The sequence below is a fragment of the Salmo salar genome, chromosome ssa14, assembly GCF_905237065.1.
Source record: "Salmo salar chromosome ssa14, Ssal_v3.1, whole genome shotgun sequence".
NCBI classification, from domain to species: Eukaryota; Metazoa; Chordata; class Actinopteri; order Salmoniformes; family Salmonidae; genus Salmo; species Salmo salar.
The window spans coordinates 86,613,945-86,628,621 of record NC_059455.1 but is presented as its reverse complement, the minus strand read 5'-3'; the positions used below and the strand labels follow the sequence as shown (position 1 = coordinate 86,628,621).

The 14,677-nt window shown below is 43.8% G+C and overlaps 1 protein-coding gene across 2 annotated transcripts in view; it reads left to right on the top strand.

The window, feature by feature from the left end:
• Positions 1-14,677, top strand: part of LOC106570526 (cyclic AMP-responsive element-binding protein 5) — a 29,832-nt gene that overhangs the window by 7,677 nt on the left and 7,478 nt on the right. For both annotated transcript variants that reach the window (XM_045694913.1, XM_014142944.2), the window contains 7 exons: positions 1,382-1,448; positions 1,706-1,796; positions 3,479-3,588; positions 4,481-4,671; positions 10,630-10,759; positions 11,177-11,257; positions 14,581-14,677. The exon at positions 14,581-14,677 is cut by the window's right edge and continues 260 nt beyond it. In XM_045694913.1, coding sequence (XP_045550869.1) covers positions 1,389-1,448; positions 1,706-1,796; positions 3,479-3,588; positions 4,481-4,671; positions 10,630-10,759; positions 11,177-11,257; positions 14,581-14,677 — 760 coding nt within the window. In that variant the 5' untranslated portion in view covers positions 1,382-1,388. The remainder of the gene's footprint in view (positions 1-1,381; positions 1,449-1,705; positions 1,797-3,478; positions 3,589-4,480; positions 4,672-10,629; positions 10,760-11,176; positions 11,258-14,580) is intronic.

Below are 14,677 nucleotides of genomic sequence, written 5' to 3'. Positions count from 1 at the left end.
GAGATAAATTACACTTGCCGAGAATCACTTGCCTCCAAACAAATTAATTAGAATTTTGAATAATTTGTTCCAGGTGTAACCGATGTGAAATGGCTAGTTAGTTAGCGGTGGTGCACGCTAATAGCATTTCAATCAGTGACGTCACTCGCTCTGAGACTTAAAGTAGGGTTTCCCCTTGCGTTGCAAGGGCCGCGGCTTTTGTGGCGCGATGGGTAACGATGCTTCGTGGGGTGTCAGTTGTTGATGTGTGCAAGGGTCCCTGGTTCGAGCCCGGGTTGGGGCGAAGAGAGGGACGGAACCTACACTGTTACACAGGTTATTTTTGGCTTGGAAGTGAAAAATCTCAATTTCAGTTAATGTTTTTTTTTCGGTCCTGTACAGTTGTCAATCAAACAAATACAAGTTTGAACATCAATCGTTTTTTTCAATTGTAACTTATTTTAGAAGGAATAGTGAATCGTGCAGGGTGCCAATAGATTTGACCACATCTGTATACTTAAGCTTAAACCATCTTAAGTGAAGATTGTGTCTGAGGTAACAGTGTCATTCAAGCAGATAAATTAAGTCAGGATTCTGCCTGAGGTAAGAGTTTAATTCAGGCAGATCAGTTAAGTCAAGATTCTGCCTGAGGTAAGAGTTTCATTCAGGCAGATCAGTTAAATCAGGAGTCTGCCTAGGGTAAGAGTTTCATTCAGGCAGATCAGTTAAGTCAGGATTCTGCCTGAGGTCACATTGATCCAGACTGGATCATTTTCCCTGACATAAGATTCCGTCCCAAAATGTAAATGTAAAATGCTGACTGTAGTTTTGTCTCTCCTCTTGTCCCTCTGACTGTAGGTTTGTCTCTCCTCTTGTCTCTCTGACTGTAGGTTTGTCTCTCCTGTTGTCTCTCTGACTGTAGGTTTGTCTCTCCTCTTGTCCCTCTGACTGTAGGTTTGTCTCTCCTGTTGTCTCTCTGACTGTAGGTTTGTCTCTCCTCTTGTCCCTCTGACTGTAGGTTTGTCTCTCCTCTTGTCTCTCTGACTGTAGGTTTGTCTCTCCTCTTGTCTCTCTGACTGTAGGTTTGTCTCTCCTCTTGTCCCTCTGACTGTAGGTTTGTCTCTCCTCTTGTCTCTCTGACTGTAGGTTTGTCTCTCCTCTTGTCTCTCTGACTGTAGGTTTGTCTCTCCTCTTGTCTCTCTGACTGTAGGTTTGTCTCTCCTCTTGTCTCTCTCACTGTAGGTTTGTCTCTCCTCTTGTCTCTCTGACTGTAGGTTTGTCTCTCCTCTTGTCTCTCTGACTGTAGGTTTGTCTCTCCTCTTGTCTCTCTGACTGTAGGTTTGTCTCTCCTCTTGTCTCTCTGACTGTAGGTTTGTCTCTCCTCTTGTCTCTCTGACTGTAGGTTTGTAATGGAGATGAATGATGAACAGGACCGGCCCTATGGATGCAGCACTCCTGGCTGCTCACAGGTCTGTGTGTGTGTGTGTGTGTGTGTGTGTGTGTGTGTGTGTGTGTGTGTGTGTGTGTGTGTGTGTGTGTGTGTGTGTGTGTGTGTGTGTGTGTGTGACCGTGTACCTCTAGTAAAGAATCCCCTCACCACATGATGATTTGATATCTAATATCTGATTTCACCGTTATAAAGATTTTATAACTCATGCCATTTTATGAATTATTCCATAAATCAATGTGAGCATGCTAAGTTGACCTCTCTCTTCGCCCCATACAGCGGTTCCAAACAGAAGACCACCTGATGATCCACAGACACAAGCATGAGATGACCCTCAAGTTCTCCTCCATCAAGACTGATCCCCTCGCAGGTGACAATAACATTTATAGACAGCATAGAGAGGACATTAGCTTTGTAATGGTGATTATTTCTATTCTGTTTAAACTGCGGTACGCCACTGCCTCCACTACCAAGGAATTTAGTGTCCCCTGTTTTCACACTCTTTTCCACTTTCTGTCTCAATATCTGTCTCAATTTCTGTCTCAATTTCTTACCCTCTTTTTTTCTCTTTCTCTGTGTTCCTGTTTTACCCTTATTAACTCATTACCTAGAGTTCTTTATTTATGTTTCACTAATGTTGTCACTCTGTCAGGTTTTCTTAGTGTCTGATGGGTCACTCTGAACGTATGATAATATTTACTTTCCCTTCTGTCCTGTGGAATACGAGTCTCCTTATCAGCTTTATACCTCCGCCTCTCTCCTCCTTCCCTTCCCCATTCATGTTCATGGCCCCTTCACCTCTCTGACTGCCTATCTGTCACTCAAGCTTAGTGTTGTCTGGTTCAGGTGTGTCTGCGTCCAGGCCTAGGAGAGACCAAAAAATGCTGCCCCCCCCATAATACTACAATAGTCCGAGTAAGCAAAATGATGTTGAAAAGACGTGTAAAATACATATTTTCCAGACATTGAAGTTAAGTTCAATTTAGTTTCTGGATGAAAGGTGAAAACCTTGAAAATGCATCTTTCCGGACGTTGAAAAATACGTATTTTCTGGACATTGAAATTAGGTTCATTTTTGGTTCTGAATTAAAGTTTAAAATACTTATTTTCCGGATGTTGAAAATATGTATTTTCCTGATGTTGAAGTCAGGCTCATTTTTGGTAATGAATTAAAGTTGAAAATACATAATTTATAGACGTCTATGTTTGGGGCAAATCAAGGCTGGTCCAGACCGGACAAAATCTGAACCAAACATAGACATCTATGATTGGTTCAGATTTTGTCCGGAGTGGACCAAAAACAAATGTCGTCAATCTGCTACCACCTAATCCTGCCTAATGAGCGGGCCGGCAGTGGTGTGTGTGTCTGTGTGTGTATGAGCACTCGTATGCATGTCTGTGTGTGTGTGTGTGTGTGTGTGTGTGTGTGTGTGTGTGTGTGTGTGTGTGTGTGTGTGACCTCTCTTCAGTGGTTGATGAAAAAATTAGAGCACTGGTGGCCAAGGCTCAGCCTCAGAAAAAAACACTCTCGATCCTCTCTGTCTGTTACCGCAGCAACTTGCTGTCTGTCTGGGTTTCAACATCTCTGTTGACCTTTGACCCCAACAGTCGGGTTCTCTCCTGCAGGGGCCTGTAAACACTCAGTCCTCCTGGAGGAAATGTTCTGTCAAAACAAAGGATTGCTGAGTCTGTGACTCTTGACTGCTGACCTTGTGACCTTTCAACCCTGATAGTTTAGGCTACAATGGAGAGATGCAGTCACCTGATCTTATCCCCTTCCCCAATCCTAACCTTAACCATTAGTGGGGAAGATGCAAAAGTGACCCAAGATCAGCGGCTAGGGACAGGCTACACAAAGCAGGTTGAACATAGTTGTAGTGATGTTCAAACCATGCTAGCTGTATGCTGCCGGAGATGCTGGTTTACATCTGTCCCTGCAGTCACCAAAACCTCTCTGTGCACTCTGATATAGGCTATAGTAATATCATGGTTGTTATGATATCTGTTTGATGCTTAATGTCTGTTTGCTCTCTCTGTGCTGTGTGTGATCAGACCAGACCCCAACGCCGACCCGTTTCCTGCGTAACTGTGAGGAGGTGGGTCTCTTCAATGAGATCGAACAGGAGTTCTGTCAGGCACAGGAGGACCAGAACAACAAGCAGGTCAAATGCAAAAAATGACATTTCTCATGATTCTCAGACGTATACAGCAAGCGGAGGAAACTTGAACTACGAAATTGTCATTTATCATGACAACATTCACTGTACTACCACATTGAGCCAACACAGTAGACAGCATACTGATAGCATTGCATGCTAGGTTTCCAGGCTCTCGTATGAAAATAGCAAATGGAACAGACAAACAAAATAGGAGACCTTCACCAGGTTAGTAGGTATTTTGATTGACAGGTCTGGCAGGTATTTTGATTGACAGGTCTGGCAGGTATTTTGATTGACAGGTCTGGCAGGTATTTTGATTGACTGATCTGGCAGGTAAGGATTTTGTCTGACAGGGAAGTATTTGAGTGACAGGTGAGTGTGAGGAAGAGTCAGACAGACAGACAGACAGACAGACAGACAGACAGACAGACAGACAGACAGACAGACAGACAGACAGACAGACAGACAGACAGACAGACAGACAGACAGACAGACAGACAGACAGACAGACAGACAGACAGACAGACAGACAGACAGACAGACAGACAGACTGGTTTAGATGTTTGAGCAGGTAACAAACCCCAGGCGATCACATTCTCGGCATTGTAAGCAGCCAGATAGACTGAAGCACAACGGACAGACACACACACACACACACACACACACACACACACACACACACACACACACACACACACACACACACACACACACACACACACACACACACACACACACACACACACACACACACACACACACACACACACACACACACACACAATGCCACACACTCCAAGATGTAAAATGATATGTAGAAGTGTGTATTTATTCAAACAACAAAAACAGAATACATATTATAACTGGTCTCCTCTCCCTCTTCTCCGTCATCTAGACTCAGAATCTCCCTCAGAATGGATCATCATGTGCCAATCAGCCCCAGGCACAGCCCCACTCCCAACACCAACCACCGTCCCATTGTGGTATGAGGGGTCTAAGCTGCAGCATGGCTGGCCAACAAGCACTGCCCTCTGCCCAGTCCAACTCAGTCATCACCCAGGCCCCCTCCATGCTCACACACTCAGGGTAAATACACAGAGACAAAGATTGACACAAACAAACACACACACACACACACACACACACACACACACACACACACACACACACACACACACACACACACACACACACACACACACACACACACACAGATTTTCTCTCTCATCTCTCCATCATGTTACTGCCGCCTGCTTCCTCTCTCTCTGTCTCTGCCTCTTTCCCTCTCTCTCTCTCTCTCTCTCTCTCTCTCTCTGTCTCTCTGTTCTCTCTCCCTCCCTCTCTCCCTGTACCTCTCTCCCCCTCTGCTGTGTAACCATAACTTGTTCTGTCTGGAGCAGGCTGTCATTCCCCAGACAGTCTCATTTATTAGGCCTTAATGAATTAGAGAGAGAGAGAGGTGGAGAGAGAGATGAGAGAGAGGAAGGTGGTGTGGGTAACATGGCTGTGGTTATCACACGGCAGAACAGGGAGATTTAGGCATGGCTCTGTCTTTCCTCTCAACTCCTGACATCTGGTCCTGCTTTCTAAAACCTGTCACACATACAGTTACTAACTAAATAAAGGTTAAATTAAAAATTAAAACATTTAAATAAGTGTACTAACTAGAGATAAAGGTAGCTACATGTATCTGTTGTGTGTGAGGAAGAAAGTTGAGTTGTCTAGTCATTCCATGTGCTGTTATTGATACCGTATAACAAACCTTTATGAACTCTTACGTCACTCCTCTGGCCAATCGGTGACATTCATTGATCAATTCAGAATCTACGTTTCAGATCTTATAGACACTGCTGCTAGAGGTCTATTTCAGATCTTATAGACACTGCTGCTAGAGGTCTATTTCAGATCTTATAGACACTGCTGCTAGAGGTCTATTTCAGATCTTATAGACACTGCTGCTAGAGGTCTATTTCAGATCTTATAGACACTGCTGCTAGAGGTCTATTTCAGATCTTATAGACACTGCTGCTAGAGGTCTATTTCAGATCTTATAGACACTGCTGCTAGAGGTCTATTTCAGATCTTATAGACACTGCTGCTAGAGGTCTATTTCAGATCTTATAGACACTGCTGCTAGAGGTCTATTTCAGATCTTATAGACACTGCTGCTAGAGGTCTATTTCAGATCTTATAGACACTGCTGCTAGAGGTCTATTTCAGATCTTATAGACACTGCTGCTAGAGGTCTATTTCAGATCTTATAGACACTGCTGCTAGAGGTCTATTTCAGATCTTATAGACACTGCTGCTAGAGGTCTATTTCAGATCTTATAGACACTGCTGCTAGAGGTCTATTTCAGATCTTATAGACACTGCTGCTAGAGGTCTATTTCAGATCTTATAGACACTGCTGCTAGAGGTCTATTTCAGATCTTATAGACACTGCTGCTAGAGGTCTATTTCAGATCTTATAGACACTGCTGCTAGAGGTCTATTTCAGATCTTATAGACACTGCTGCTAGAGGTCTATTTCAGATCTTATAGACACTGCTGCTAGAGGTCTATTTCAGATCTTATAGACACTGCTGCTAGAGGTCTATTTCAGATCTTATAGACACTGCTGCTAGAGGTCTATTTCAGATCTTATAGACACTGCTGCTAGAGGTCTATTTCAGATCTTATAGACACTGCTGCTAGAGGTCTATTTCAGATCTTATAGACACTGCTGCTAGAGGTCTATTTCAGATCTTATAGACACTGCTGCTAGAGGTCTATTTCAGATCTTATAGACACTGCTGCTAGAGGTCTATTTCAGATCTTATAGACACTGCTGCTAGAGGTCTATTCCCTTTGGTCTGGGCTCATACACGTTTAGAAAAAAAGTGCTATCTGTAACCTAAAAGGCTTTGAAGAACTCTTGTTGGTTCCAGGTAGAACCGTTTTGGGTTTCCACAGAGAGTTCTATATGGAACCCAAAATGGTTTTACATGGAACCAAAAAGGGTTATACTAGTACAGTCCAGTTGATTACAGCATAGTACACTACAGTTGATTACAGCACAGTACAGTACAGTTGAGAAGTACAGTACAGTTGATTACGGCATAGTACAGTTGAGTAGTACAGTCCAGTTGATTACAGCATAGTACAGTCCAGTTGATAACAGCACAGTACAGTACAGTTGAGAAGTACAGTACAGTTGATTACGGCATAGTACAGTTGAGTAGTACAGTACAGTTGATTACAGCATAGTACAGTACAGTTGAGTAGTACAGTACAGTTGAGAAGTACAGTCCAGTTGATTACAGCATAGTACAGTCCAGTTGATTACAGCATAGTACAGTCCAGTTGAGTAGTACTCTACAGTTGATTACAGCATAGTACAGTCCATTTGATTACAGCATAGTACAGTCCAGTTGATTACAGCATAGTACAGTCCAGTTGAGTAGTACACTACAGTTGATTACAGCATAGTACAGTCCAGTTTATTACAGCATAGTACAGTCCAGTTGATTACAGCATAGTACAGTCCAGTTGATTACAGCATAGTACAGTCCAGTTGATTACAGCATAGTACAGTCCATTTGATTACAGCATAGTACAGTCCAGTGGGGTAGTACTCTACAGTTGATTACAGCATAGTACAGTACAGTTGATTACAGCATAGTACAGTCCAGTTGATTACAGCATAGTACAGTCCAGTTGATTACAGCATAGTACAGTCCAGTTGATTACAGCATAGTACAGTCCAGTTGAGTAGTACTCTACAGTTGATTACAGCATAGTACAGTCCAGTTGAGTAGTACTCTACAGTTGATTACAGCATAGTACTGCCTATTAGAGTACATTGAGTAAGGAAGGGAAGGGACCATGTCACATGGCCTGTTGAAGTCAGACAACGTGTTCCTCTGTAGCTCAGGCCAAGCTCGCTGTAGTGATGATGTGATCCGTGTTGGATTCCGTGGATCCGACTGTTTCTCCCTGTGTTTACCACTGGTTTCCATGATGACTGAGTGTCTGGCTGTTGGCCCAGGTGGACTGTTGTGGTTACGTTAGGAGGCGTGGTATGGTTTCCGTCCCTTTACATTTTTGGGGGGTACGTTTAATTCGTTGCTTGCTACAAAGTCAGTGGTAACATCACCAATGATGACTTCAGCGTAGCGAGGGAGGCCCACGCAGTCTGATTGGCTGAGGGCCAAAACCATTACATCATCACATCGCAACCTGGCCTCTTCTGTGGCGCATGTCTCTCCTTACGCTCAATCTATTACTTTCCCCCTCTCTTTTCTTTTCCCCCTCTCTTTTCTTTCCCCCTCTCTTTTCCTTCCCCCTCTCTTTTCTTTCCCCCTCTCTTTTCCTTCCCCCTCTCTTTTCCTTCCCCCTCTCTTTTCTTTCCCCCTCTCTTTTCTTTCCCCCTCTCTTTTCTTTCCCCCCTCTCTTTTCCTTCCCCCTCTCTTTTCTTTCCCCCTCTCTTTTCTTTCCCCCTCTCTTTTCCTTCCCCCTCTCTTTTCTTTCCCCCCTCTCTTTTCCTTCCCCCTCTCTTTTCTTTCCCCCTCTCTTTTCCTTTCCCCCCTCTCTTTTCTTTCCCCCCTCTCTTTTCCTTCCCCCTCTCTTTTCTTTCCCCCCTCTCTTTTCCTTCCCCCTCTCTTTTCCTTCCCCCTCTCTTTTCTTTCCCCCTCTCTTTTCTTTCCCCCTCTCTTTTCTTTCCCCCTCTCTTTTCCTTCCCCCTCTCTTTTCTTTCCCCCTCTCTTTTCCTTCCCCCTCTCTTTTCTTTCCCCCTCTCTTTTCCTTTCCCCCCTCTCTTTTCTTTCCCCCTCTCTTTTCTTTCCCCCTCTTTTCTTTCCCCCCTCTCTTTTCCTTTTCCCCTCTCTTTTCTTTCCCCCTCTCTTTTCTTTCCCCCTCTCTTTTCCTTCCCCCTCTCTTTTCCTTTCCCCCTCTCTTTTCTTTCCCCCTCTCTTTTCTTTCCCCCTCTCTTTTCTTTCCCCTCTCTTTTCTTTCCCCTCTCTTTTCTTTCCCCCTCTCTTTTCTTTCCCCCTCTCTTTTCTTTCCCCCTCTCTTTTCCTTCCCCCTCTCTTTTCTTTCCCCCTCTCTTTTCTTTCCCCCTCTCTTTTCTTTCCCCCTCTCTTTTCTTTCCCCCTCTCTTTTCTTTCCCCTCTCTTTTCCTTCCCCCCTCTCTTTTCTTTCCCCCTCTCTTTTCTTTCCCCCTCTCTTTTCTTTCCCCCTCTCTTTTCTTTCCCCCCTCTCTTTTCTTTCCCCCTCTCTTTTCTTTCCCCCTCTCTTTTCCTTCCCCCTCTCTTTTCTTTCCCCCCTCTCTTTTCCTTCCCCCTCTCTTTTCTTTCCCCCTCTCTTTTCTTTCCTCCTCTTTTCTTTCCCCCTCTCTTTTCCTTCCCCCTCTCTTTTCTTTCCCCCTCTCTTTTCTTTTCCCCCTCTCTTTTCTTTCCTCCTCTTTTCCTTCCCCCTCTCTTTTCTTTTCCCCCTCTCTTTTCTTTCCCCCTCTCTTTTCTTCCCCCTTTTCCTTCCCCCCTCTCTTTTCTTTCCCCCTCTCTTTTCCTTCCCCCTCTCTTTTCTTTCCCCCTATCTTTTCTTTTCCCCTCTCTTTTCTTAACCCCCTCTCTTTTCTTTCCTCCTCTTTTCCTTCCCCCTCTCTTTTCTTTTCCCCCTCTCTTTTCTTTCCTCCTCTTTTCCTTCCCCCTCTCTTTTCTTTCCCCCTCTCTTTTCTTTCCCCCTCTCTTTTCTTTCCTCCTCTTTTCCTTCCCCCTCTCTTTTCTTTCCCCCTCTCTTTTCCTTCCCCCTCTCTTTTCTTTCCCCCTTTCTTTTCTTTTCCCCTCTCTTTTCTTTCCTCCTCTCTTTTCCTTCCCCCTCTCTTTTCTTTCCCCCTCTCTTTTCTTTTCCCCTCTCTTTTCTTTCCCCCTCTCTTTTCTTTCCCCCTCTCTTTTCCTTCCCCCTCTCTTTTCTTTCCCCCTCTCTTTTCTTTCCCCCTCTCTTTTCTTTCCCCCTCTCTTTTCTTTCCCCCTCTCTTTTCCTTCCCCCTCTCTTTTCTTTCCCCCTCTCTTTTCTTTTCCCCTCTCTTTTCTTTCCCCCTCTCTTTTCCTTCCCCCTCTCTTTTCTTTCCTCCCTCTCTTTTCTTTCCTCCCTCTCTTTTCTTTCCCCCTCTCTTTTCCTTCCCCCTCTCTTTTCTTTCCTCCTATCTTTTCTTTTCCCCTCTCTTTTCTTAACCCCCTTCTTTTCTTTCCTCCTCTTTTCCTTCCCCCTCTCTTTTCTTTCCCTCTCTTTCTTTCTCTTTTCCCCTCTCTTTTCCTTCCCCCTCTCTTTTCTTTCTTTCCCCTCTCTTTTCTTTCCTCCTCTTTTCCTTCCCCCCTCTCTTTTCTTTTCCCCTCTCTTTTCTTTCCTCCTCTCTTTTCCTTCCCCCTCTCTTTTCTTTCCTCCTCTCTTTTCTTTTCCCCTCTCTTTTCTTTCCTCCTCTCTTTCCTTCCCCCTCTCTTTTCTTTCCCCCTCTCTTTTCTTTTCCCCTCTCTTTTCTTTCCTCCTCTCTTTTCTTTCCCCCTCTCTTTTCTTTCCCCCTCTCTTTTCTTTCCCCCTCTCTTTTCTTTCCCCCTCTCTTTTCTTTCCCCCTCTCTTTTCTTTCCCCCTCTCTTTTCCTTCCCCCTCTCTTTTCTTTTCCCCTCTCTTTTCTTTTCCCCTCTCTTTTCTTTCCCCCTCTCTTTTCTTTTCCCCTCTCTTTTCTTTCCTCCTCTCTTTTCCTTCCCCCTCTCTTTTCTTTCCCCCTCTCTTTTCTTTCCTCCTCTTTTCTTTCCTCTCTCTTATCTCACCATACTTTCCATCTCTTTCTATGACTTTATCTTACCATACTTTCCATCTCTTTCTTAGCTCTTATTGAATGTTCTTCCTTTAATTCTCAATCTCTTCCTCTATCAGTCTCTCTATAATCCCCTCTGTCTATCACTCTCCCCCATTTCTCTCTCTTTATTCGGTCCCTGACCTGAGACCAGTGTAGAACCTTGTTACTGAGGTTCACTGATATCTGACTCCTATTTCTCCTGATCTCAGACCAGTCCCTGGGCCCCTCTCCTCCCTACTGCACCTGAGGAACAACAGACAGAGACAGCCCCTGGCTGCCTCCATGGCTGGCACCCTGCCAGACCCAGACATGCAGGGAGCATCTGCCCAGCACATGTCTGTGAGTACATCCAACTTTACTTACACTGTCCTTCTTTTCCATAATGGGCCTATAGCCTTGCTTGAGAAATACCTATTGCTTGTTAGATTGGTATTACCACGTCCTAATATTACATTGTTATTATCTAATAATTGAAGAATACCCCGTTTGGAGTTTGAAACGTGGTCCTTTTCTCACACTTTCTCAAACTTTGGGCCTACCATGTTTTGAATTGATGCTTTTGTCTTTGATCCAGAACCTGAGAAAAGTTTTTCATGGATGTGTGCATTTCACCCTTTAACATTATTATCTTGTAATTACCTCCTTGTTTCTTCGGATCTGATTGAAACAGGCGAGCATTTACCGGCTGCACATATTTCAATAGATGTTTCCAAGGTTGAATTGTGTAGAAATAAGTCATTGGTTTTTGTTCCTCAGATGGAAAGACAGATGTCTATGGGATCCAGTATGATGAGCATCCAAGGTCCACTCCACAACACTTCCTGCTCTTCACCTCAGGTACCAACCAATCAGAATACCTTTTCATGGCACCCACCAATCAGAAGGCTCTTTCATGTTTCATATAATGTTCATGTTTCAACATGGGTCTCTATGGTGACAGAGATTAGAGGAGCTGTTATAAAGACTATATTTCTTCAAATAAAATATGTAGGCTACTCACCATGCACACTCTCTCTCTCTCTCTCTCTGTGGGAAACCATTCACCCTCTGGCTCTCTCTCTCTCTCTCTCTCTCTCTCTCTCTCTCTCTCTCTCTCTCTGTGGGAAACCATTCACCCTCTGGCTCTGTCGCTCTCTCTCTTCTCTCTCTCTCTCTCTCTCTCTCTCTCTCTCTCTCTCTCTCTCTCTCTCTCTCTCTCTCTCTCTCTCTCTCTCTCTCTCTCTCTCTCTCTCTCTCTCTCTCTCTCTCTCTCTCTCTCTCTCAATTCAATTCAATTCAATTCAATTTCAATGTCAATTTAAGGGCTTTATTGGCATGGGAAACACATGTTAACGTTGCCAAAGCAAGTGAAGTAGATAATAAACAAAAGTGAAATAAACAATAAAAATGAACATTAAACATTACACTCACAGAAGTTCCAAAAGAATAAAGACATATCAAATGTCATATTATGTGCAAAAAGTTAAAGTACAAACGGGAAAATAAATAACAGAAATAAACATCTTCACTGGTTGACCTTTTCTTGTGGCAACAGGTCACACATCTTGCTGCTGTGATGGCACACTGTGGTGTTTCACCCAGTAGATATGGGAGTTTATCAAAATTGGGTTTATCTCTCGCTCTCTCTGTGGGGCCCCATTCTCTCTCTCTCTCTCTCTCTCTCTCTCTCTCTCCCCTCTCTTTCTGGGGCCCCATTCACCCTCTGGCTAATCTCATTCCTCCCAGGCTGGAAGAGAGAGGAAAGGCAGTGTAACTCTACACCTTTACACTACTAGCCCCGACCGACCAGAGAAAATCACACTTTACATGTTCTCCCTTTATCCCTCAAATTCACTCAAAAGTTCTCTCATTCTCACATACTCTTTCTCTCTCCATTTTACTTGACCTTTCTTTCTCACTAGTTCACCTTTTCTTTGTTTTTAAAGGCTATCATGGACAATTTGGTCCAAGTGAAATCCAATTTTATGCCTTAAACACACACACAAAACACTTCTGCAATTTTATCAAGCATCAGATTCTCCAAGACACACCCCAGCCACACACACGCACAACACACACACACAGGAAATAACCTGATGTGCTCACCCTGTGCTTGGGGACCATATGGGATCATTTTTCAGAGCTACATAGGTCTGTGGTTAACATCTGACCCACAGACAGGGTTGGCTGGTCTTCGTGCTGTAACCTCTCCTCTGACTAGCAGCTCTCTCTATGGACTCGGATCTATACCTGTTTTCAATTCAGGAATTTCGCTTGTCTTGGAATCATGGAATAATGACTTGAATGACTTCAAATATACAGAATAGTGTTCTGTTGCCGTGCTAGTCCAATGGCTCAGCAAATTAGACAATGAAGACTTGTGGCTTAGTCATTGTAAGGTTGGCTCTGTTCTAGACTCCAGCAAGTGTTCTAGTTAAATAGTGAAGCCTTCAGCGAGGGAAAGAGAGTTGACAGTATGTATGCTCCAAGTGGCACCTTACTCAATGTACAGTATAGTGAGAGCACTATGGGCCCTGGTCAAAAGTAGTGCACTACAAACACATTCTATGTGTGGAACAGCGATGGATATCTGTTTGACTCTGTCACATGAGGTACAGTACAGTACGGCATGCTTTCAGGGTGATCAGCCAGACAGAAATATGGACCTGTAATGTACCAGTACAGAACTGTGACAGAATCATAGAGTTCACAGTGTTACAGGGTTTCTATGTAGTAACCAGAACTACAGTACTCCTACACTGTCGCTGTCGAGTGTGTGTGTGTGTGTGAGAGAGAGAGAGAGAGAGAGAGAGAAAAAGAGAGAGAGAAAAAGAGAGAGAGAAAAAGAGAGAGAGAAAAAGAGAGGAGAGGAAAGAGGAAAGAGAGAGCGAGAGAGGAAAGAGGGGGTGTCTGAGAGAGAGAGAGAGAGAGAGAGAGAAAGTAGAGAACGAGAGTGTCTGTGAGAGAGAGAGTGTCTGTGAGAGAGAGAGAGAGAGAGAGAGGGAGAGAGAAAGAAAGAGAGGAAAGAGAGAGGGAAAAGAGAGAGTGTTTGTCAGACAGAAAGAGATAGACCGTGTCTGTGTGGTTGGCTGGTAGAACTGGCACAGACAGCTACATGACCTCATTGCTGGCAGTGGCACTCTGTAAAGCTCTGTTTATACCTGGTTCTACAGTAACATGCATCCTTTGTCTTGATCTTGTCCACATTCTGATTGCGCCTACATTTTTAGACAGCTGTAGACGATTAAAAGACACATTGTGATCTGATTGTGATCAGATCTTCCTGACCACCTCAGGAAGTAGTCAGGCACAGATTGTGTTTGGATATATTAAAAGTGTAAATCATGATTATCCCGCCTTCTAAAATGATTGAGAGGTGGCATCATTAACTTATGGCATCAATGTGTCTTAAAATAAATAAATATTACTCTGAAAGACTAATATGTGGACACAAGACTAATATGGGCACAATCAGAATGTAGACAAGATCAGAACAAGGGACGCATGTTAGCACCATGTATAAACTAGGCTTACATGTCCTCCCTTTTTTTCATTGGTGATTGGAGCGGAAAAAATAAACTACTTCTCTTAAAGAAATATTGCATAACCGAGAGTGATAGTAATGTTGGGAGTGCGGTGATGTCATGCCCCAGAAACACTCTCTGTTTGTGTCCCAAATGGCACCATATTCCTTACAAATGCACTACTTTTGACCAGAGCCTGTAGGGAATAGGGAGCCATTTGGGATGCTGCCTTTGCCTTGCTGAGTGTGAGAGAACGGAGAAATCACTGCTAGAGCTGTGCAGTGTTGGCAATGTGTTAGCAGAGTTCTCATATAGCTCACCTATTATTTATATTCTATCAGAAGTCATGTACAAGTCATATGCAGTACTATGAGGTGATATGCAGGTGATACACTGTTAGTCAGTCGTATTCCTTTGCTCAGTTCAGTTGTGATATGTTTGATGGAAATGCTTTAAGGCCTTTAAACACCAAGTCCGTTCTTTGGAACAAGTCCGGATTTTGGACAAAAATAAAATCACATCGGAGTTCGTAAAAAAGGGCCTTTTCGACATCAGTTTAATTATAATTTGACGTTAATTGTAATTTGACATTAATTGTAATTTAACATTAATTGTAATTTGATGGTATTAAGTTTTGACAACCTTTCTATTCCTCAGAGGGCTAAAACTATGGGTCACCCCCACCAACACCATCATCAACACCAACACCCTGGAGCTGTCGCCAACAGCAACATGGATCCCACCATAGGTCACA